General features: G+C 39.8%; 1 protein-coding gene across 1 annotated transcript in view; it reads left to right on the top strand.

The window, feature by feature from the left end:
- LOC126236666 (serine-protein kinase ATM) overlaps positions 1-26,614 on the top strand; it is a 500,205-nt gene that overhangs the window by 68,864 nt on the left and 404,727 nt on the right. The window contains exon 6 of the mRNA XM_049946145.1: positions 2,866-3,001. Within this exon, the coding sequence (XP_049802102.1) occupies positions 2,866-3,001 (136 nt within the window). The remainder of the gene's footprint in view (positions 1-2,865; positions 3,002-26,614) is intronic.

Below are 26,614 nucleotides of genomic sequence, written 5' to 3' on the forward strand. Positions count from 1 at the left end.
AATATGTGTCCAATTTTAAAGGCAATTCAATTCTGACCACAAATAGATTCAGGCAAACTGCAGTTTAACATGGTAGATGTTCACAGAAAGACAGAGTACATGATATACATTCACACAGTTGGCAGCATTAATTCAGTCAGAATACAATGCAATTCTCCATTACTTAAAAAGATAGAAATACTGCAAACAAAATCTTGGACATGCCATGTATTGAACGTTTTCTATCCTTGCGCTATGTTCTCTCCTCGACATTGAGTTGATCCCCTCTTTTCCATTCACCACTGAAGATTGAGGCCAACGGGGTTAAAAGAGTGTATAAAATATTGTACAGAGTGTTCTCATCTATGCAGTACAAAAACTTGGGGTTGGTTGGAAGGATCCAGTTGGCACAGGCTGTGGAGCATGTTGTGTTGGACAGCATGTTCAGCAACTGGGTGGTCCAGCAGTCTCTTTGTTCTATTTTATCAATGGTCATTCAAGCAGTCAGTCAGTTTGTTGGTTGTCATGCTTATGTAGAAAGCATCACAGTGGTTGCAGCTTAGTTTGTAAATAATGAGTGCTTTCGCAGGTTGCTTTACTACAGTGACTGCTTCACAGCCTGCACCATCTTGTTATTTCCTATCAACAATAGCTTTTCTGAACTGCACAGATGAGATCTGTCACTGCAGTATACAGGGTGTACATTAAGTCCAGAAACAATTTCAATTATTTATTGCGGAAGAACCAAACATTGTACAGATATCATACATATGTCATTTTGAAGAGAAACCCTGGAAGTTTTTTTTCATGTATTCTGCCGCAGCATAGTTTGGTAATTTGCCGGTAGTCAGCTCTAGTCACAAGCATGGCGAGTTCAGGTGTGGAGCGAGCTTTATGTGTGTTGGAGTTCGATAAAAACAAGTGTGCTACAGCTGTTCAACGGATGTTTAGAACCAAGTACGGTAGGAAGTCACCAACAAGGAATGCCATTTACCACTGGTACAACAAATTTGTTATGATGGATTGCTTGTGCCCAGCAAACAGAAGTGGACATTCCAGTGTGAGTGAAGTGAATGTGGAATGTGTACGAGAGACATTCATAAGGAGTCCAAAGAAATCAGTGTGTTGTGCATCCCGTGAACTCGAAATGGCTCCAATGACAGTGTGGAAAGTCCTGCAACAGAAGCTATCTATGAAACCATTCAAATTGGAGCTAGTGCAGAAGCTCAATGACGAAGACAAAGACAAGTGTTTTGAGTTTTGCTCGCAGTTGTAACAATTGAATGAGGATGTGGATGGCGTTGTTGATCACATAATTTTTAGTGACGAAGCCACTTTTCACACTAATGGGAAAGTGAACAGGCATAATTGTTGAATCTGGGGTACGAAGCATCCACACGAATGCATTGAATATGACCATGATTCCCCAAAGGTAAATGTTTGTTGTGTCTTGTCACGTCGAAACCTGTACGGCCATTCTTCTTCACTGAGAGCACTGTCACTGGATAGTCCTACTTGTACATGTTGCAGCAATGGCTGATGCCTCAAATGCAATCAGACTCTCTGTTCATCTTTTAGGAGGATGGGACTCCACTCCATTTTCATCGTGAAGTTCGTTGGTACCTGAACACGGAGCAGCTGAATCAGTGGAACGGCCGTGCTACAGAAGGATACAGCTGTTTCATGAAATGGCCTCCCCAATCACCAGATCTTACTCCGTGTGACATTTTTCTGTGGAACACATTAAACATCTGGTGTATGTACCCCCTCTACCACGTGATGTAGCAGAGTTCCGGTAGAGAATACGGGAAATGACTGCCACAGTTGGCGATGCCATAATGGGATGGGTATGGCAGGAATTCAGTTACTATATTGATGTCTGCTGGGTCACTCATGGTTCACATATTAAATGTTTGTAAAAAAAAAATCACTTTCAGAGTTTCTCTTCAAAATGCACTATGTATGAAATATGTACAATGTTTAGTTCTAGTGCAGTAAATAATTGAAAGTGTTCCCGGATGTACACCCTGTATTCTATGTTCCTGTAACCCCCCTGGCTTCAACTTTCACTAATACCTGTCCTTCATTCAGCTATCCTCTTCCCTTGTCCCACTCCAGCACTACAAAGCCTTTTGTTCCATCAGTGCACCCTCTAGTCTCTTTCCTCTCCTCCCCTTTTCTGCCCCACCTCCCTCAACCCCCCCCTCAAGCCCCCCCCCCCCCCCCAACTACATCTAGCAGCCCTACCCTCACCATATCTCTGCATGCTCCTACAAGCAGCACTACTCCCTTTCTCACCCCTACCATGCCATCCCTCTCCCTCCGTGCCCCTGCCTTCTCCGTATCCCCACCGTCCGTGGACTGCTTCTTCCGTCAGGCACAATTGCTTGCAGTCTGCAGTTAGTGGACAGTGACAGTGGTTATGTGTACATGAGTTGTGCTTTGGTGAATGTGTGTATGTTTCCTATATTAGAAGAAGACGTTTGAGTGAGAGCTCAAATGTGTAGCAGTCTTATTGTTTTGCCTGTCTGCAACTTAACATCTCCTTTACATGTTGAGTAACAATTTATCCTTTTGTAATGTTGTTATTCCATTCAGGATCCTCCATTGTTTCATTTGTTGTTCATTCTTTATTAATAACAGCTGTATGAAAGACCTACATTTTTCATTTGACTGATATATTAAGTATGAATATTATCACTATTTGATTGTCTGTTTCTAAATAAAATATTTAGTGTCCAGTTTTAAATTAGAATCTCACTGTGGCTGAACTGTGTTGTTTGTGTCAGTGGTAATTAAGGCTGTAAAAGCAATTTAATGTTTGGAAATTATGTGTTGTGCTTGATTTTTCTTCAGGTTTCGTGTTTCTTGCATTTTGAATTCCAGATTTATCAGCAGTTTTCTGGAGGTTATTTAGAGAGCCACCTCAGCAGCTGGAAATGTCGGCAATAGCAGATGTCCTTAATGGAATAGTGAAATTTGGATGTGCTCAATCATTTATTGGTCTTAAACTGAAAAAGAAGTGAGTACGAAGTTTTGTTCTTACTGTGTCTCTAATGTCCCCTCTTTTAACAAGCTCAGGTAAACAAATATACTTTTGTGTGTAAGTGATATAATTTTCATGCAATAGTTAGCAGTTTTCTGTTACAATTTGCTTGGTTTCGTGAAAGTTAGTTGTTCTGTCTTTATAACAACAATGTGATTTTTGCCAAAAGAGATTTTGTGGGTGTGAATGTGTGCATGCATGCATTTCAGTCTGTTAACTTGATCTACAGTTGTTACATGAGATTGATTAAGTTTCTGTAAATTTGTGCCTTGCACTGCAAATGCTGTGTGTGTCTCCCAGAATACACATGAAGACATCCATCCAGAAATAAACAATAGATAAAATCCAATAATATAATTAATAAATAAGCTTTTAGCAATCAGTAGTCAAACGTGAGTGGTGATCTTGAAAGAGAAAATAAGTCGAAAGTGAAATCAACATAGGTTAAAGAAAACAACACAAAAGCAACCACATCACACAACACTGGTCTTTTCTAACAGTGCAAACAGTGTCCGACTCTGTGGGACACAACTAGTAGAGCCCTCAACAGTTGCACTTATATCCCATTTCTTCCTGTGCTCCCACCATTCCATTATCACTTGTCATCTTTACTACAGTTGTTTAAGCAGTTGCCAGCATGGAAAGTGCTCAATTTATCATCTCCATATTTTCTGCCACTGAATGAGTTGGCACATTCACCAGACTCATACTTAGATGGATTGGGAATCAAATACCCATCTCACTACCCAGATTTAGATGTTGTGTTGTTTCACTAAATCACTTATGGCAAGTTCTGGGCTGGTCTCTTGGAAAAGGGAACTTGCCTTCCATCTTAATGAGCTTGTCATTAGTCTTCCTAACCTTTCTCTCTCGTTTCCAGTGAACTGTTGTCATATGCTTAGTGAACCCATAATGCAAGTTCTCTGTGATTGTTACTTCTTCTCAACTTGTACTAGGAGACACATACTCAAGAGTCTCATAATTTCTCAGAAGCTATTGATCTTCCTGTCTTCATAGTCTACTTCTGCCACAAACCTACTATTTAAGTACATACTGCTCTTAGATTTTATTCCTTGGGAAGTTGATAATGATTCTCACATGGCTTTCGCCAATTTTAGTTGGTGCTCTGGCTCTAATGACATCATTGTCGGTGGAGTGCTAAATACTAGCCTTACTTTGTCTTAAATTGGTAACAGTTTGCAGTGTATTTTAGGCACTCAAGACCTTTTCATAAGATTAGATTAATACTCGTTCCATAGATCATGAATACGACACTTCGTAATGATGTGGAACGTGTCGGTTAATAAAAGATGTCTGTACAAGATATTACATTACACAAAATATTGCATGACACTAATGTTTAAGTCCCCCCCCCCCCCCCCCCCCCACTTAATTTATATCTAAAAATTCAGCCAATGAGTAGGAGTTGTCATCTAGAAATTCTTTTAACTTATTTTTAAATGTTAGTTGGCTATCTGTCAGGCTTTTGATGCTGTTTGGTAGGTGACCAAAGACATTTGTGGCAGCATAATTTACCCCTTTCTGTGCCAAAGTCAGATTTAACCCTTCATAGTGAAGATCATCATTTCTCCTGGTGTTATAGCTATGCACACTGCTATTACTTTTGAACTGGGCTGGATTATTAACAACAAATTTCATAAGTGAATATATATACTGTGAGGTTACTGTGAGGATCCCTAGATCCTTAAATAGATGTCTGCAGGATGACCGTGGGTGGGCTCCAGCAATTATTCTGATTACACGTTTTTGAGCAATGAATACTTTTCTACTCAATGATGAATTACCCCAGAATATGATGCCATACGAAAGCAGTGAATGAAAGTAGGCATAGTAAGCCAATCTACTGAGATTCTTATCACCAAAATTTGCAATAACCCTAATAACATATGTAGCTGAACTCAGACGTTTCAGCAGACACATCAATGTGTTGCTTCCAGTTTAACCTCTCATCAATGGACACACCTAAAAATTTTGAAGATTCTGCTTTAGCTAAAGACTTCTGTTCAAAGTCTATATTTATTACTGGAGTTGTGCCATTTACTGTACGGAATTGTATACACTGTGTTTTATCAAAACTTAAAGAGAGTCCGTTTGCTGAGAACCAATGAATAATTTTGTGAAAAACATCATTTACAATTACATCACTTAGTTCTTGGTTTTTGGATGTTATTACTATACTTGTATCATCAGCAAAAAGAACTAACTTTGCATCTTCATCAATGTGGAATGGTAAGTCATTAATGTATATCAAGAACAGTAAAGGACCTAAGACCAAACCCTGTGGGACCCCGTACTTGATAGCCCCCCAGTTTGAGGAATCAGCTGTTGTTTTAACATTACATGAACCACTTATTTCAACTTTCTGCATTCTTCCAGTTAAGTATGAATTAAACCATTTGTGCACTGCCCCCCTCAAACCATAATGATTTAGCTTATCTAAAAGAATTCCATGATTTACACAATCAAAGGCCTTTGAGAGATCACAAAAAATACCAATGGGTGATGTCCGGTTATTCAGAGCATTTAATATTTGATCAGTGAAAGCGTATATAGCATTTTCTGTTGAAAAGCCTTTCTGAAAACCGAACTGACATTTTGTTAGTACTTTATTTTTACAAATATGGGAGGCTACTCTTGAATACATTACTTTCTCAAAAATTTTTGATAGAGCTGTCAGAAGAGAGATTGGGCGGTAGTTGTTCACATCCGACGTATCCCCCTTTTTATGCAATGGTTTTACAATGGCATGTTTCAGTCTATCGGGGGAAACACCCTGCTCCAAAGAGCTATTACATACGTGGCTGAGAATCCTACTTATCTGTGGGGAACAAGCTTTAAGTACCTTGCTGGAAATGCCATAAATTCCGTAAGAGCTTTTACTTTTCAGTGAGTTTATTATTTTACTGATTTCAGAGGGAGAGGTTGGTGGAATTACAGTTGTTTCAAACTGCACAGGTATGGCCTCTTCTATTAGTAGCCTTGCCTCTTCTAGTGAAGATCTAGATCCTATTTTCTCCACAACATTTAAAAAATGATTATTGAAAATATTTTCAATTTCTGGTTGTTTGTTAGTACACTTATCATTCAGTTTTATGGCACTAAAGTCTTCCTGTGCTCTTGGTTGCCCTGTTTCCCTTTCAATAATATTCCAAATTGCTTTAATTTTATTATCAGAGTTACTGATCTCAGACATGATACACATGCTTCTGGACTTTTTAATAACTTTTCTTAGTACCGCACAATAGTTTTTATAATATTGAACAATTTCGGGGTCAGTACTCCCTCTTGCTGTTAGACACAGTTCTCTTTTACGGTTGCAAGATATTCTTATTCCTTTAGTTAGCCATGGTTTTTTATATGTTTTCTTGGAATTATGTTTAACTATTTTCTTGGGAAAACAATTTTCAAATACCCTTAAAAATGTATCGTGAAATAAGTTACATTTCAAGTTTGCATCAGGTTCCTTATACACTTCATCCCAGTCTAGTTGCTGTAGGCTTTCCCTAAAGTTTGCAATATTTATATTGTTAATTGAACGCACTGCTTTGAAAGTCTGATTTGATATACTGCATGGAGCTATGTCATGTACTGTAACTAGCTGTGCACCATGATCTGAAAGACCATTCTCAACAGGATAAGCATTTATGTCCTTAAACTTATCTTGGTCTATAAAAAAGTTATCTATTAATGTACTGCTGTTCTTTGTTATCCGAGTAGGAAAATCAATGATGGAGCTCAAATTGAAAGAACTGAGTAATACTAAAAGGTCATTCTTCCTATTACACTCTTTCAGGGAGTCAACATTGAAATCCCCACAAATGATAATTTGCTTCCCCCTGTCTGACAGATAGCACAACAAAGCATCCAAGTTTTGTAGAAATAGCTGGAAGTTCCCTGAGGGGGACCTGTACACTGTTACGATTATGAAAGTGCCATCATTTAGTTTAAGTTCAGTGGCACATGCTTCCATATGTTGCTCTACACAAAATTTTTTACACTGTGGAAGCTTTTGACATATGGCAACTCCTCCTCTCATCATATTATCTCTACTTATATGTGCAGCTAATTTGTACCCATTGATGCTAACCTTTTGCATATCAGTGACAATGTGATGCTCAGACAGGCATAGTACATCTATTACATTCTCAGTTTCTGTATCTTCTAAACAAAGCAGAAGCTCATCAGTTTTATTCTTCAATCCCCCAATATTTTGATGAAATATACTAACATTATTTTTCACTTTACTTTCGTGAGTATCTTGAACTTTTTTAACATCATTTGTACTTGCCTGGCTGAGTTTCCCACTGGACACTGATCTTACACTAAAAAAGTTTCCACCATGTTATTGTTTGTTCTCTTGTATAACCGTTTTCCTTAAATTGTTGTGCGAGAAGGAGGCAATTTGGATTAGAGAAAACATAAGCTAGACGTATTTGGGGCAATCCAGATTGTGGATGTTAATAAGACTGCAATTGATTGTCAATGTCAGTGCTTAAGAAGCACAGACCTATGATCTATTTTAGATACACTGATTTAAAAGGGGAGCTTGGTAGCCCAGTGGTAAAGTCAGGGTGTATACACCCCGGGACAATCAGGAGATTCGGGAAAACCTAGGAATTTTTTCATCTGGGAGAAAACTGGTAAAAACCCGGGATTTTTTTACAATTCCGGGAATTTTTCATTGTTTTAGTTTTCAGTTAATTTTTTGTAATTTTGACTGGTAAGAACCGATACTCTAACAAAGGATATTACTGTATCCCGCTGCTGCAGAATAATACTTCAACAATAAAATATAAACAAGCGAAAAAAACGAAAATAACTTAAATTGCAAAGGAAATGCGCCATATACAACAACGACACACAGTGCTCATGGAAGTGTCTGCCAACAGCAAAATGTGTCAAAGGCTTTAGGAATACTATGCAATGCTTCATAACAACAAATTGCCTCCGATGAGTGTGAAGTCACAACTGTTTACATTAGATTCGTTTTAGAGTTGAGTGGGTTCGTGCGCATGCACAGTTGAGTCGCGTTTGAGTTGTAGATTCTCCCACTTCTGGCTACAGGAATGTGGCTGTTGGCTGTGCAAGCAGTCGCAGCAAGCAGCTGGATGCTATCGGGAAAAGGGGGCACCAAATTCATATTCTTGAGGAAAAGAACTTGTTTCACAAAGTGCCTCGCATCCAGTGCACGTTTGTCTATCGATTATTCATATGATTTTGAAACACTTCCCTGTTGGCTTTTGAACATTTTTGAACACATTTTAAGTTGATTTCTGAATGAATCATAAGTTGATTTTTGAATGCGTGATGTCTCTGTGAGGAGACTCCTCGTCGCATCCAGAAATAAACTTTCCGCAGACAAAAGGGGACGAGGCTATACAAGCTGAGTGGAGTAAAGCCGAACGGATGAATCCAAATCGCTGTCTGATTTTGTGCTTGATTGGGTTTGCGAATGATCAGCGTTGGTATAATTACTAGCAAATTCTATAGATTCAGACTACCAGAATGGAAATAAAACACTGACAGGAATAACAGGTGAGAAAGATTACGTATTATCTTCTCGGTGTATCCAAGAAAATGAAATTTTGACAGAAAATTTTTGGCCAGATCGCTATACTAGTAAGGACCATTTATACAGTCCCCAGCTAGCAGTCGCTTAAGTTCTATTTTAGAAGTAATGCGGAAAACGTGTTGAACGAACACGTAATAGCGCCTAACTGGAAAATAATCGCGTGATAACTAAACCTGTGGTTCTGGCAGGGTTAGTGAAGTTAATCGGCAGGGTTGGTGAAGTTAATCGGTGAACAAATTTTGACAGTGGCAGGAATAGCTACAGAATTGGTGATCACAAGATTGTTTGTTAGAACGAGGAAGGAGAAGAAATGGGGACATCACACAAATTATGGAAGAATAAGACGATTCCAAATTCATATAAAAATTTCGTAATACTACTTTTCGATCTCATGCTTGAGAAACTCATGCTGAATGAAATGTGAAACTATTTCCTAACATAAAGCTTTTTGCTTCTAGTAGGCCTAATAGGCTTTTGATATTGGTACTTCGTGAATTATATTCTGTCTTGTTATAAAAATAGCCATTTGTGCCAAAACAGTCTCGTTTATTTGGTATGTTTTACAAAATTGCTATAATATTAGAAAGGCCTATTTTGTTTTATCTAGCAGACAGTGACAAAATAGACGTAATCAGACCGAGAAACCACACCAGTCTTGGGTGTTATTTGTGTTAACAGCTTTTTCAGTATTAGATAACGATATTTCAATTTTTCATGTAGCAAAATGTTTGATGAACTTTGATGAGGTAATAGATTCTTTTTTGCAGAAAGGAAAGCACGCCATGTAAAGCTGTAGCAAGATTAGAGAGGAGAAAATGCTAGGAGCTAAGGATTGAAGGAATGTGTACTTTCTTCCTTGTCTCTTGTCTTTATTGGTTGTATGTATCCTATATTTAATTTTATGTCACACAAAACAGGAAGTTATTAGCTAATAGACAATAAAGAGTGCAAGTTTTCGGAAGAGTTCTTGTTCTCCTGATTACAAATAATCCCATCCGCTATTAATTGCGAGTCGTCCCCCCCCCCCCCCCCCACCTCCCCCAAAGAGGGGCAGGCTGTCAAACCGGCCGACTAGGAGCAGGAGAGGCTCCTGAATATAGTTTGATGGCATCCATTACAAAACATACAAGTTTCAATTCCACAGAGCGAAATACAGTGACGTGCGGTAGAAGAATGCTTTATGAAGAGGCTTGGCACTGCACTTTGGTACACTTAAGACTAAGTAATATGTCTTAACATTTCCTCTAACACATGTGTTTTATGTTTCAGACTTTTCAGAAAGGTACGCACTACAAGATGAACATATTTTTGAAAATTTGATTTAGTTTTTAGTATTGACCCGGTTCGCAAATATCGTAGATCCGGGGCTGATGCGCAGAGCAGTCTGACTTACAGTGGGTAGTCTCCACGTGACTCGTGTTTACATTTAGTGATTTTGCTGTTTCCCCCACATTTACTCTCATGTCAAATTCAAACAAAATGGATATCTGTGGCCGGGAACTATCAAGTGAATTAAAATGCATTCACATAATTATGGAAGGCTAAAATATGTCATTAGTTTCAGATTTTATTTTATTTCCACTTTTCTGACAATCAAGCATTAATCGCCTTGTGGAACAGTGAAGTTATTTTTGTCTGTCTCCTAAAGAAATTTGACTTTTATAAACTTTTTCCGCAGGGGCAGTCAGTGCATTTGAAACGAAATGTTTAATTCCACAGTACTGGCCTTTTCAGCTGTTAGCTGCATTTCAAGTGCACGTTTTCATCTTCTAGCACATATGGCATTGTGCCATAATAAAGAACCAAACATGATATAATACAGTACTGGTGCTCCAAGAAAATTTACATCCCAAAAACCACACTGAAAAGCTTAATATCAGGTCGAGGTCTACTTCATTTGGAATCTGGACATACGAATGTGCACTTAAGTACGCACTTTAAATGTGCACATTTTAGTATGGTTCACGAAAATCCGATGCTCTTGGAGTATCTTCTGATGCCTTTTTTTTTTTTTTTTTTTTTTTTTTTTTTTTTTTAATGACATAATGTATGATCTTTTAATATTACCCACAATTACTTCTCCTTTGAAGGCATTACCTACAAACATCTGTAGTACTGCTATGGGCACCCGCATGGCGCCATCCTATGCTAACCTATTCATGGGTCATCTTGAGGAATCCTTCCTAAAAACCCAGAATCCTAAATCCCTCATCTGGTTCAGATTCATTGATGACATCTTTGCTGTCTGGATTAAAGGCGAGGACACCTTATTCACATTCCTCCAGAACCTCAACAACTTCTCCCACATTTGCTTCGCCTGGTCCTACTCAACCCAACAAGCCACCTGTCTAGATGTTGACCCTCACCTCAGAGATGACTACATCAGTACCTCTGCTCATATCAGACCTACTAACCACCAGCAATACCTCCACTTCGACAGCTGCCACCCATTCCATACCAAGAAGTCCCATCCGTACAGCCTAGCCACCCGTGGTCATCGCATCTGCAGTGATGAGCAAAATATACCCAGGGTCTCACTGAAGCCTTCACTGACGGTAATTATCCTCCCCTCCTTGTACAAAAATAAATCTCCCTTGCCTTATCTTCCCAGTCTCCCACCACCTCCCAAAGTCCCACAGTCTGGCCACAAAGGAGCATTCCCCTCATAACTCAGTACCATCCGGGACTGGAACAACTGAATTACGTTCTCTGCCAGGTCTTCGATAACCTCTCGTCGTGCCCTGAAATGAGAAATATCCTGTCCACTATCCTTCCCACCCCTCCTACCGTGGTATTCCCCCATCCACCGAACCTACACAATGTACTTGTCCATCCTTAGACAACCCCTGCTCCCAATCCCTTACCTCATGGCTCATACCCCTGTAATAGTCCTAGCTACAAGACCGGTCCCATACATCCTTCTACCACCACCGACTCCAGTCCGGTCACTTAACATCACCCATCCCGTCGAAGGCAGGGCTACCTGTGAAAACCAGTCATGTGATTTACAAGCTAAGCTGCAACCTCTGTGCTGCATTCTATGTAGGCATGACAACCAACAAGCTGTCTGTCCGCATGAACGGCCACGGACAAACAGTGGCCAAAAAACAAGTGGACCACCCTGTTGCTGAACATGCTGCCAAACATGATATCCCTCATGTCAATGACTGCTTCACAGCCTGTGCCTTACGGATCCTTCCCACCAACACCAGCTTCTCTGAATTGCGCAGGGTGGAACTTTCCCTGCAATATATCCTACATTCCCGTAACCCTCCTGCCCTCAACCTTTGTTAGTCACTGTCTTCATTCATCCAGCATCCTCCCGGTTCCCATTCCAGCACTACACAGCCGTCATTTCACCGCCACACCCAGTCTTTTAATTTCTTTTTATTTCTCTCCTTTCCGCTACTTACACCCTCCCCCACTCCACACCTTCTCTCCTGCCCTCCTTCTAAACTGCAACACTTCACTATCCGCGACTCCCACCATACTATCCCTCCCCCTCCCCGCCACAGCCTCCTCCTTACCCCCACCCAGTCGCCACTCCCATCATGCACTGGTTCTGCTGTTCACAGTGTGGTTATACGGGCTACCTACATCATGATAGCTGTGCAAGTGCGGTGTCGCCTGTTATCTGCGCTCTCTGGCAACTGCTGAAATGAACCTATTTCTAACAGGTTGCGGGAAAATATTGCGAATGGTGGTTTGAAAAGCGTTACTTTCAAAGTAAATATCCTTCTACGTAAGTTGAACTGTGTGCGAGAATGTACCATGAATTTATTAAATCACAGAGCATTTGACTCTCATTTAAAAATCAACTCTTTGATGACGAGTCATTTAGAAGAATTTTGAACCCTGAAGATCAGACTTTTATGTCATTATTAAAAATTTTACTGGCACATTTGTATGAATTTCTTAAGTGTGACACGCACAAAAAAGATCTACATTATATGCAAAAGCTTAGCTTCTCTTGCAGCTTATTAACCTTCGAGACCAATATTATAAGTGAAAGCTTTGCTTTTATTGTAGCAATATTATGTATATTCATTTAAACTATTAACTTTCCCTGTTTGTGTGTTCATGCTACAGTGATGTTGCTGTTGGCTGAATACATCACGTGTCCTATACTCTGAATATCCGCTGCCATTGGCTGGCGAGATCGTGAGCTATGACTGGCTTACAAACGCGCATCGCTATCTTGATTTCAATGATTCGGAAAGTAACATGCGGTGTTTGGTGAAATTCCAATGTATACTTTCGTAATACGAAAATAGGCAGCGTACATGTTGCTGCACATCAAAGATATTTCCAAAACGTGTCTTTTTTTTCCCTGAGTTTGACTTTCTAAAGTGCCAGGAAATTCTACGCCTGTGTGTGAAACCATAACCATTCAAAGGATTGATAAGGGAAAAATATATTGTCACTTAACACGGAAAACATGTGTTTTCACCCGGGAGAAAGTGTATTTTTAACCGGGAAATCTGGGAAAAATCTGGGAATTTCTTTTCCTTGTCCGCATATACACCCTGAAAGTGTCAGACTTGGATCCAGAAGTCTTGGATTCGATCCTTTGTCTGTCCTAAAATTGTTATGTGACACTTTGTCGTGTCTTTAAGTGTTTGTTAATGTAAAAAATGGTAAATTGCACCATTGATTGGAGTCCATGTTAACATGTAGGTCCACCTATAACTTACTGGGTAAGTTAAGTAAAAGGTCGGAGGAAGCCAACTGCTTACCATCTCGTATAGGACTATGCCTGGTAAAGCTCTGTGGTGTTCATACCATCCTCTGGAATGATCATTGACTAACCTACTCAGTTATTGGATGGGGAGTCTACAGCTTAACATTTAATGTGAATCATTGTGCAGCTGGACATATTTCTATGTCCTACATTTATTTGATTTCATGACAAATAAAAATTGCATCCCATTCCAGGACTTTTACACAGACCCTGGTCTTTCATGAGCAGTGTTTTTACTTTCTGAGCTATCTAGGCATGAGGCACTTACAGGTTTGAAGCTGTGAAGACAGGCCATGTTTCATTCCTATACAGGTCAATCAGTTCACTTGCCCAAGGCAGTGGTGCAGGTTTGATTCATTACTTGAACCATAGTTATTGTCTGTCATAATACCATTATTTATATGTTCACAATTAATATGTGGCAAGTGCAGGAATGGGTAAAATTTATAGTGCATGAGGAAAAGGAACAAGTGCCATTTGATAGAAAAACTGTTCGGAGTGGTGGTGGCATCGGGGGAAGGGATTGGGGGGAGGGGGGGGGGGTCTGAGGGGCGGCAACATGCTGTAACCTGTGAAACCATGGCTGCTGTATTCATACAGTATGAATCCAAACAAGCATGTGTGCGGCAGTCAACAATCAGAAGGTGGTTTTGAACACCACAGTGCTTTACTGAGCAAGGTCCCATTCTAGGTGGGGATGCTCTTACATATTAACTGACTAACTTGCTAAGTTACTGGGTGGGAGGCCTACAGCTTGATGTGGAATGTCAACCACCATGCAGCTTGGATATCTTTCTACAGATAATGAGCATTGAGTGAGGTGAAAATGCAATAAGTAGTGTTACCAAGATATTCCACTCATAAGTATAAAGGAGTTGAAACCATATACTGAAACAGAACATCTCAACATTTTCCCAAAGGTTTCATTGCCGCTTGCTATGCATGTATCAAATTTCAAAAGCTATGTGCACTCAGCTTATAACTTTGCCCTGTCTGAGGATACCATTCTGAAGTACATCGTGGGTGATTTACTTCTGGAAATAAAACAGTATGCATATACTAGGGTCTTAGTAAAGTATGCCATGACACATTATGTAATATGTTATAAATTATAAATTATAGTTTACAAATAATTCCAGAGTAACCTTCCATGAACGCCTCACAGTCTATAAATTTAGGCTTCACCAAAATCTCAGTTCTTTTGTGCTCATCAACTTCTCGTATGTAGCACACTGTGAAACTGCTGCAGGTTTACTATTTTGTGTGGCTCATGATCTGAAGCAAGCCATTTTGCTTCACGTGAGTACAGCAACTGCCTTGTTGGGTGTTTCTATGCAGAATTTTCGTTGATGCTGACAGCTATGAATGCATGTAGAGTCTGGTATTGTATTTGCGTTGTTGGCGATAGTTGGAGATGGGGAGTTGGGTGAAACCTACTGCTAGCACATAATCCTCTCTTCTCAAATAGTAGAGAGAAAGAATCCAAGCATAAGCTCAAAATTAATGATGTCACATTCTGTCACTCTTATGACATACTGTAAAGAAATTTGTAATAAATTTGGAACATTGACACAGTGTAGGGATCGGAAACTGTGCAACACTTCATTTCTTCCAAGTGTTGAATTACACCGTTACGAAAATTTCTGCTAGAACGAAGTCTGAACTAAGTGTTTCTGATCTGAATGCCATCACAAAAGTTTGTGCCATCAATTTCAGATGTGGGTTTTACAGATATTAAGTAACTCGGGAAAAATGTAACTAATGGAGAATTAAAATGACAATGTATTTACAGCATGCCCTTGCATTTACAGTAACCACCCTAAAACACATGTTATAGCATAAAATCTTAAAAGATCATTCACTAAATGCCTCTGAAAGTTGTTGTTATTGATGTTCCAATTTAAAGGAACCACATTTTAGAGTTTCAGTTACAGATGCTCACTGCTGTGATCATAGGAATTCCAGATCCTTGTAACACTGAAGGCTGGAATTCTTAATTCCCGAGCAAACAGAAGTTCTTGGTGATAAGGAGTTGTAACTAAAAATTCTGTAACCATTACTATGTACTGGAAATGGCTCTGAAGTTAGCAGGAACGCTAAGGTTTTCTCTGTCACTGTATTTGTCATTGAGTATCTTTGTGTAATAGAGAATTACAGAGTGGAGGCTGCTACAAAACAGAAGTTATTTGTGTATTTTGAGGAACTGTGAACATGGTCTTCTCGAAAATAGTGGATGGTTTTGGTCCTGTAGTTTTTGTAAATTGAGGGAAAGTTTGGAGAGCACTGTGAAAAGCATTCATTAGAATCCTGTGGGAAATAAACTGATGGGGGGAAAAAATCTCAAATCCAAAGAGAAGTTATGCAACATAAACAAAAGTTGACAGGCATGTTCCTACATCTGAAAGATGACGTGTATTAAAATTTCATGCCAGTCACATAATAGTGCCGCTAGTAGTGCCACTGTGAGGATGCAAGTCAGGTTTGATTTAAGTATGCACTGTAATGGTTGTGAGCATTAGTTACCTTTGAGATTGGCCTTGGTGTGTTGATTTTAGCCAAAAATGCCTTTATGGTGGTGAAGACGTTATTATCAAAACCTCACTAAGTTTCAACAAGGATGTGTAATAGGGCTATGAGAAGCTGGATATTCCTTCAGCGATAATGCAGAAAGACTTGGCAGGAATGTAGTCACTTTATGTGATAGATGGCAGCATTGGTCATGGGAGTGTACAGTCGCAAGAAGACAGGGCTCCTGACAACCAAATGGCAATGCCAAGAGGGAAGACCATTATCTTTAGCGTCCAGCTGTTGCGCGTTGTAATGCATCTGCAGGAGCAATTTAAGCAGCAGATGGCACCACTGTGACACAATGAACTGTTACAAATCAATTACTTCAAGGACAGCTCCAAGCAGAATGCCCTGTAGTGTGCCTCAGTGTTAGTGATAGCCATGTGTTGGTTAGGAGGAGGCCAGTTGAGGGCCTGCAACTAACCTGTCTGCCTCCTAGAGACACAGGACCTACATATGGAGTTATAATCTGGGGTAAGATTTTGTATGACAGCAGGAGCACACTCGTGGTTATCCTACGCAGCCTGACAGCTGATTAGTATGTCAGTCTCATGATTGGACCTGTTGTGCTGCCATTCATGAACAGCATTCCAGGGGATGTTTTCCGACAGGATAATGCTCGCCAGCATACTGCTGTTGTAACCCAACATGCTCTGCAGAATGTCAGCATGTTGCCTTGGCCTGCTCAATCACCAGATCTGTCATCAGTCAAGCTCATATGGGACATCATTAGACAACAACTCCAGTGTCATTCACAAACAGCATTAACTGTCCCTTTATTGTCTGACTAAGTGCAACAGAGGTGGAGTTCCATCCCACAAACTTATACCTGGCACCTGTACAACACAGTGCATGCACCTTTGCATGCTGTCATTCAACATTCTAGTGCTTACACTGGTTATTAATGTAACAGCATTTCACATTTTCAGTGGCTTATCTCGTGCATACATTATCCTGTGATCTTCCAATGTCAATCACTTAAATATGTTATATATCTAAAAACAAAGATGATGTAACTTACCAAATGAAAGCGTTGGCATGTTGATAGACACACAAACACAAAATTCAAGCTTTCGCAACCAATGGTTGCTTCATCAGGAAAGAGGGAAGGAGAGGGAAAGACGAAAGGATGTGGGTTTTAAGGGAGAGGGTAAGGAGTCATTCCAATCCCGGGAGCGGAAAGACTTACCTTAGGGGGAAAAAAGGACAGGTATACACTCGCGCGCATGCACACACACACACACACACACACACAGACACACACGCACGCGCGCGCGCGCGCGCGCAAACGCACACACCCACGCGCGCACACATGCACGCACGCGCGCGCGCCCGCGCCCGCACACACACACACACACACACACACACACACACACACACACACACACACACACACATGAAAATGTCTGCTTGTGTTTGTATATGGGCGGATGGATATGTGTGTGTGTTTATACCTGTCCATTTTTCCCCCTAAGGTAAGTCTTTCCGCTCCCGGGATTGGAATGACTCCTTACCCTCTCCCTTAAAACCCACATCCTTTCGTCTTTTCCTCTCCTTCCCTCTTTCCTGACAAAGCAACCGTTGGTTGCAAAAGCTTGAATTTTGTGTATGTGTTAGTGTTTGTTTGTGTGTCTATCAACATGCCAACGCTTTCGTTTGGTAAGTTACATCATCTTTGTTTTTAGATATATTTTTCCCACATGGAATGTTTCCCTCTATTATATTCATAACACTAAATATGTTACCTAGACACATATAGTCCCAAAATTTCATTACTCTCCATACATTATTTTTTGGTGTTGCGGTTTTTTCTCTATCAGTATGGATGAAAACAAATTATACAAAAATTGATACCAGCAATTTTGTCCGGTTAACAGATGGGACAAGACTGCCATTGAATAAGCAGTTTGATTATTGTTTTAATTTACAAATTTTAGATCAATACTGGCCCAGGCCCTTCCATTGACAAACTCTTGGCTGATAAGTAAACAGGAGGTACCAGCAGATTTTTCTGTTGCAAGTTCCGAAGACAGCTTGAAACGTGGTTCTTTCAGAAACCATTACCCCCGAAGGAGATCACACAGAAAACAATGTCCCAGAGTTAAGTTTCTGATAAATTTTAGACTGGAAAAGAGGTTTTAACATTCATGTTTTTAAAATTACAGGACACTACAGAACATTTCATTAGCGTTCAACAAATAAAGTTCACATGTTTATGTAGGGTTGCATTAAACCAATAAATAAAGTTAGTGAGGTGATTAGTATAGCTTATTTTTTTAAAAAATTGTGTTCACTGTGCTTTCTGTCAGTGTACAGTGTAGATTGTGTTTCAAGATCAATCAGTTCCTTGTGTTTGTTTTTATTGCCACTGTAGTGGCAAATCCACTTTCACACCTCTCAAGTTGTGGCGAATGAAACAAGTATTCTTAAGCATTTTCTGGTAATAATGGATACTTGTCACCAATCTTTCTCCAAAATGTTGCTAGTTCTGTTTGAGAGAGATCTGTTTTCAGTGTCTAGTTCAAGAAAATCTGATTTTGCTTGAACTTACTATCTAAAAATATTCCTTCATTCATAGAAAATGGTCTTAAAATCCAGGCATTGATTTGTTGATTCTCCAGTTCAGGAAAATAGTTACTGATGACAATTGCCGACTTATTTCGTGTTTAAGTGATCATTTTTCACTGTTGGCGCTGAGCATCACTATCAGTTCAGGGAACATGGAAATGTCTTGAACTTCAGCCCTACATGGTAAAACTCCAATGTGCAAAGAAAACTGGCCCCTTTATTTTGTGATGTCAAAACTATTTACTATATTTCCTTACTATCTGAGGTTAAGCATCTTTATTTCCATAAAGAAATCCACAGGATATACCACTTTGGAAATAAATAATTATATTATCTGTTATTTTGACATGTACCGTATTTACTCGAATCTAAGCCGCACTTTTTTCCGGTTTTTGTAATCCAAAAAACCGCCTGCGGCTTAGAATCGAGTGCAAAGCAAGCGGGAGTTCTGAAAAATGTTGGTAGGTGCCGCCACAACGAACTTCTGCCGTCGAATATATGTAGCGCTACACAGGCATGGTTTGTAGGCACAAAGATAAATACTGGCGCCAAAACCTCTGCGTCAGTTAAAAAAAAAAAAAAAAAGAGAGGAAGACGAGCTTTTTTCTCCGTCCCGAGTTTTGACCACTGCATTTTCATACATTATCCAACGAAGTAAATACAAACTCCGTATTGTTCATCTTCGACTGGCAAGACTGTTTGGGATGTTTGTCAATATGGCCAAGTCTACGTTCTGAAATTTTTCCTACCTGTGACAAGAGATGGTTGCTAATAGGAACTTTTATGAATTGTGAATCACATGCAGTATTCTCTTCACCATAAGAATTATACGAATATAAACATTTTGCCATGTTTTCTTTCGTGTTTGCTGCTATCTCATTTAAATCCTGCCTGCCTAATAAACTACGAAACTAGAGTGAGACAACAGCAAACGTGGAAGAATATACGTATCGTGTCATGTTTATATTCATATTAAGTGATACAGTCAGAAATGAAGCACGGCAACTGACTTGATTTTCAAATCTAAGATGACTCTAATTTCTGTGCAGAATTTGATGTACTAAAGAAGCGGCCGCAAAGATTTTCAAACGGAGAAAAATTTTCGCCTAACTCTCGTTCAGAACATGTTCTATCATACGCAGTCTATTATTTGGTTCTTGTTGATCATTATCAAAGAAAGCAGCAGTGTAAGTAACAACAAATAGCAGTCTCTTGCCATTGTTTCGCTAATGAGACGATTCCTCTCTCTTTTTTTTTATTGTTAGTGGCAGTAGCGCACACAAAAGTAAGCCATGCCGCGAGCGGCGACAGTCCGTAAACACGCACTATCAGAATGCGACAAACAATGCATGACACAGTACAGTAATGCATTTTCAGCTTAGAGTGACGTAAACACCTATAAAAAAGAAAACGGCACTTATCAGATCGAAGCAAAATAAGCAATAGATTCAAACCAGACGAAGCACGTGAAAAAGGAAGGCTACCTGTATAAATACGGACAGAGCGCTTGACGCATAGCAATGGCTACCTGGTAAAGCTTAACTTCTAAGCTTACGACTCGAACCAAACTACTGTAGCTGTATCGTCATTCATTCGACGTAAATTGTGTCTCATATTACAATGGACCAACTTTGATTCGTTTTGGAGGTGCGGCCTAAAACTTTTCTCTCCCCTTGAATTTCGAGTCTCAAATTTCAGGTGCGGCTTAGATTCGGGAAATTTTTTTTCCTTTATTTAGAGTCTCATTTTTCAGGTGCGGCTTAGATTCGAGTGCGGCTTCGATTCGAGTAAATATGGTGTGTCTTTCTCTTTTCAATCCTTGCCCTTTCCAGAAACAAAGCAGTTTCTTGTTGAAGCTGCAGCACTCTGTGACACATTGCAACATGATAGCCTTTGTACTTGTGTGTGGAACGAGAGCACATTGAATGTGCTTGCAGCCTCTTTGCACAACTCTTTGAGAACTCTTGTGTTTGTTGAATTACCTTGGATATGAAACCAAATAGAAAGGTGGAACCAGATACTTCCAAAGTTCTGTGACAAGCTAGGCTGCGACTTCCTGGAAGTGTGCCGTAGGGTTGCCCCTAATTGGGTCAGGTGGCACTACATATTAAAGGCTGATACTTGGGTATCTTACTTGTGTGCGGTGCACAAAAGGTTTTTTTTTTTTGTTTAGATTAGGTGACTCTGCATCCAGTCCAGATACTGATAGCTGTAGGAAACCCAGAACTACCAGTGTAAGTCTGGAACAAATTGCTTCGACTGGTGAGAATACTACAGTACTAAATGATTAACTGCCAAAGCATTCAGAACAGAGTGCCAGTGAAGCTCGCATAATACTAGATACAAAAAGCTTGTTGAAACAAGAAATTGAAGGCAGTGAGATTTTTGGGGAAGATTGAAGTGTATCTCAAAAGGCTCGAAAGGACAGGCAAATGGGAAATGGTCGTTGTGTTTTGGTCGCAGTAGACAAGAAATTCAAATCCTCCCAGATGTAAATTGAAGCTGCATGTGAGATTATTTAGGCAAGACTCAGTATCAGGAGTGGGTGTAAAATGATAATTGCATCCTTCTATTGCCTGCCACACTCATCTCATGATGTAACCGAAAACTTTAGAGAGAACCTCAGTTTACTAGTACGTAATTTCTCTAATCCTACTGTAATAATAGCTGGAGGCTTTAATCATCCAACAGTTAATTGGAAAAGTTATTGTTTTGTTAGTTGTGGACATGATAGGACATCTTGTGAAACTTACTAAATGCCTTCTCTGAAAACCACCTAGAACAGATAGTTAGGAACTCCACTCATGATGCAAATATATTGTATCTAATGGCAACAAATAGACTTTACTTCTTCGAGTATGTCCATGTGTGGCAGCAGTATTTACCGAAGTAGAATAGACAACTAAAACAAAAAGAAAGATTTGTGTGTTCACTAAACTAGATAAAAAAATCAGTAGTGTCATTTTTCAATGAGGAACTTAAAATTTCCAACAAAGTGCAGGAGCATGAAGAGGAACTATGGTTCAAGTTTAAAAAGTAGTTGGTGTTACACTGGGTAGATATTGTGACAGTACCAAATGGTTACTGCTTGAGTATTTGCTCTTTTGAAACAGCATCCCATATAAGCAAAGGAGTTGCTTGTTTACCTGTGTTTACTCGTAATTTAGGTACTTGGGCTATGCTTGGCTCTGCTTAAAAACAATAGCTCAATGTAGTTATAAGGCTGATCCATCTGCTTGCATGTCTTGAAGCTAATTTGCTGCAAATAACTGTAAATAATAACCTACAGCTTGATCCTGCAGTCAAACAGTCTATGCATTGGCTAGAATTGTGAGTTGATAAAGTACACAGAAACACAAAGTAAAAGTTAAATGAATAATTCAATAATAATGGGTTCTGTTCTAATGTCTGTAACTGATGTAGACAACAGAGAATTATGTCGAATAATGTCTGTTCAAGAAAAGACACCTCAAATAAACATGAAGTGGTCCGCGATATTCAGTTAAAGTTCAGACAGAAATTACCCTTATCAAATGCAGTAAAGTTATGTAAAGATTGATATGAGAATGATAGCAAAATTTCCAAACTAAATAGTAATCAAAGACTCATGAAAACTAACTCCATTTCATGATCACAATACATGAAAGATTCACCAGCTCTAAACAGTTCGTAGTTCAACAGGCTGATTCACAAATTAAACAAGCAATATGAAGAACAGTAACCGATACTCTGTCTAGTCCCAGTTCTGTAATTTAGGCGGCAGAAATTAAAGTTCTACTGTGGAACACATACAGACCTCTTTAAATATAAAGCCCGTTCAGAAGCTAAAATGTGGTAGCGGCCATTCACCGCCCAGAAACAATCACATATACAACTGAATCACACATGGTACAGGTCTTTCTTCTTCCAGAACTCACCGCAAAGTGTCCAGAATTGCCCCATGGAGCTCTTCACTCAAGAAGTCCCAGTCTCCCCTTGATTACAGCAGTGTTGCACCACTGTCCAATTCTCATTGGCCGAAGACCGTCCACACCAAATATACACAGTCTCAGGTTCTACGCACAAGATTTGACTCATCTTGATCACTTCCGGACCAAACTAATGTATTACACCAATTTTTAAACAAAGAAATGTTATAAACATTCTGTCACACTCAAATAATTTACAGTAATCATAAATAAAGGTTTTCCCATAGATATTAAGCTAGTATTCGTGCACAAGTTCGCTCATGATAAATGACAACAGTTTGTTGCGTACTATTTAAACAATTATTTATGCCTTCTTGACAGAAGTGGCTTTTTATTCTCTTTCCAGTTGTTGTGTCCACTAACACATGCATTTGACCAATTTTACATTAGCACAGTTTTTAAATAGCACTTGCTTTCACCATTTAAATAAAGTTACTGGCAAAATAATAAACAGTTCTTTAAAGAAATACACAAGTATGCCAAAATATGAAGTGCTGATGCTGTATTCATTTACTGTGTATATGTGGAGAATAGGATATTCTGACTAACATTTGTGTGATGAAAGCAGTATAAAAGACATTATAAATCAATAAATAAAGCCGGCCGCAGTGGTCTCGCGGTTAGGCGCGCAGTCCGGAACCGTGGGACTGCTACGGTCGCAGGTTCGAATCCTGCCTCGGGCATGGATGTGTGTGATGTCCTTAGGTTAGTTAGGTTTAAGTAGTTCTAAGTTCTGGGGGACTGATAACCACAGCAGTTGAGTCCCATAGTGCTCAGAGCCAATCAATAAATAAAATAGATACAGATATGTAGCTTTCAGGGTTGATAGCTATAGTGCAATACTATCATCTGAAGTTGTTAAGTCAGAGGTTCATTGTGAAAATGTTTACTAACTGTGAAATATTAATTTCTGTAGTTTTAAGGATATTGTGATAGTGTTGTGCCCATTGGATGCACTTCATTCTTCTGAGATCTCAAATGTATTCAGATTTTCATTAATATTTGATGTGAGTTATTGTTGAATCTCAAAGAGCTGTGGCGTTGGCCATCTTTAAGAGTATCTGACACTCAGTCTCATGGAGAATATTCTGCACAAAGGCAATGAGAGCATCAGCCATCCAAATTCCCAGCTCTGGGATTTACCCATATGCGGCTACATGCTCGTTGTCTCTGCACCTGAGCTCGCCTGGGGCGGAAACAGTCAACTAGCCAGGCTGGTTGGTCATGGTGCGCCCTGCGTCCCCTATCATTCAACCATGCAACAAATTCATTTCTCCACAATACCAGGCATAGCTGGATGACTAACTCGCCCACGAGCTTGTAATGTTATAATATGTACCCAGTAGAACAGAATCTGTGTGGTATACAGTCACTATAAAGAAACTTCTTTAGATGCAGAGATTACTGCAGGTAACAGGTGTAAAACAGGGCAGGGGGCTATAGATAGAGAGATGGTGAATGAAACATGTTTGGCTATCAAGAGAGCAATGCCTGATGCCTTCAGTGGCTACTGTAGCAGAAAACTGTCAAATGATGATTCACGAAACCCATGGAAATTCTGGTTGTTAGTGGCACCAAAGTTAGCGCCCAGTCTGTAGTGAATGAGACAGGAACTAAAATTGAGGGTAGCGAAGCAAAAGCTGAATGCTTAACTCCATTTTCAATTGTTCCTTTACAAAGGAATAACCAAGAGAATTGCCCCAATTTAATCGTCGTACCTCTGAAAAGACAAATGAAATATTTATTAGTGTTGTTGGTGTTGAGAAACAGCTGAAATTGTTAAAATTGAACAAAGCTCCTGGGCCCGATGGAATCCCAATCAGATTCTATACTGAATTTGCAGCTGAGTTAGCCTCTCGTCTCTAACTGTAATCTATTGTAGATCCCTTGAACATAAAACCATACCCAGTTCTTGGAAAACAAACACAGGTCACCCCTGTCTACAAGGAGGACAGTAGAAGTGATCCACAAAACTACTGTCCAATATCCTTGACGGTTTGTTGTAGAATCTTAGAACATATTCTGAGCTGAAACATAATGAAGTATCTTGAACAGAAAGACCTCCTCAATGCCAGCCAGCGTGGATTCCGAAAACATTAATCATGTGAAACTAAACTCGCACTCTTCTCACGCAACATACTGAAAGAAAGCATTGGAACAAGGCTACAAGGTACACGTAGTGTTTCTTGATTTCTGAAAAGCATAGCTCACTGCCACACCTATGCTTGTTGTCAAAATTGCGATTGTATGGGATATCAAGTGAAATTTGTGACTGGATTGAGGACTTTTTGGTAGGGAGGATGCAGCATGTTATCTCGGATGGAATCATCATCAGACGTAAAAGTAATTTCAGGTGTGCCTGAGAGAAGTGTGTTGGGACCCTTGCTGTTCATGTTGTATGTCAGAGACCTTGCAGACAGTATTAATACAGTATAACCTTGTTAGTGCGAACTCACATAAGACGAACTCGCGGTTAACGTGAAAAAAATTTTGGTCCCGCCAGGAATACAGTAGTTCTTATGGCATGTTTTATTGGTTAACACGAATTTCTGTTAAGGCGAATTACGAACTCTGTTTCAGTTCCTAGCATAATTAAATTTCACTGTAACACGAACTTCCAGCCTTAGAGTATTCTAAAGCATAATTTTTTTTCCAAAATGAATGTAGGAAATGTATCTACAAAGCTAATTATACTTATTGTTGACTCGTTTTTAACATATTGTAGGTCGGTAGCCGCGATTATCACCTCAACAATCAGCGTATGCTGTACATTGTAAGATATTCAATAATGTGTGCAGCAGCAATTAGGAATGTACTCAGTGCCAGATTTGATAGTTGTTCTGTTAGTCGTAGCTGTATCGAGTTGGAATACTGAATAAAAAATTCAGTTACAACCGGTACCATAGCACACGAAAATGGCAAAGAGGAAACAGACAGCACTAAATGTACAGTTAAAGCTTAAGATTCTAGATGAAGTGGACCGTGGTACTAAGAAAACAACAATTGCATAGCAGTTTGGAATACCTAAATCTACTTTATCTACGATTATTAAGAATTGAGAAAAAATTATTAATGCTGCGGCATCAGGTTCTGGAAACAAATCTAAACAACTTCATACCGCCAAGTATGAAGACATCAAGACGTTAGAATGGTTCAATCATATGCGTACATCTAACATACCTTTAAATGGCTCTGTGATTCAGTCAAAAGCAAATGATATTGCTAAAGATACGGGCATTGAAGACTTCCGTTGTTCTGCTGGTTGGTTGTATCAGTTCCAAAAGAGACATTCAATTTCATCTGTACAAATTTGTGGTGAAGCAAGTAAGGTTTATGAAGAAAGTGCGAACAGCTGGTTGCATTAATTCAACTGAGTGAGGGAAAAGTATGCCTTGTGTAATGTGTTTAACATGGATGAAACTGGATTTTTCTACAATCTTTCTCCAAATCACACCCTGGGGATAAAAGGTGATAAATGTCGTGGTGAAGCACGAAGCAAACAACGTGTGACTATTGTACTGTGCTCTAACGCTGATGGCAGTGAGAAGTTTCGTCCTTGGGTTATCGGTGAATCCGAGAAACCGCGTTGTTTTAAAAAACATAAATATGGACACTTTACCATGCATCTACTCTCAACCCGCCAGGGTAGCTGAGAGCGCTAACGCGCTGCTTCCTGGACTCGGGTAGGCGTGCCGGCCCCGGATCGAATCCGCCTGGCGGATTAACGACGAGGGCAAGTTTGCCGGCCAGCCTGGATGTGGTTTTTAGGCGGTTTTTCACGTCCCGCTTGGTGAATACCGGGCTGGTCCCCACGTCCCGCCTCAGTTACATGCTATGCAAACATTTGAAATACGTTTGCACTATTTCACGATTTACACTAGATACAGACAGCTGGGGTACACTGATTCAATCCCTGGGGGTACTGGGTGGCGGCAGGAAGGGCATCCGACCACCCCTAAAACTAACCTTCCCAAATCCGTTCTAATCACGCCGACCCTGCGAGACTATGGTGTAAGCGAAAGAAGAAGAAGAAGAAGAAGGAAGAACCACCTTGCATCTACTCTCACCACAAGAAAGCTTGGATCGATGGCACGTCATTCCACAAGTGGCTTCTTTGTTTCAATAGTCGAATGGTTGCTCAAAATAGACAT

The sequence above is a fragment of the Schistocerca nitens genome, chromosome 2 (assembly GCF_023898315.1).
Source record: "Schistocerca nitens isolate TAMUIC-IGC-003100 chromosome 2, iqSchNite1.1, whole genome shotgun sequence".
NCBI classification, from domain to species: domain Eukaryota; kingdom Metazoa; phylum Arthropoda; class Insecta; order Orthoptera; family Acrididae; genus Schistocerca; species Schistocerca nitens.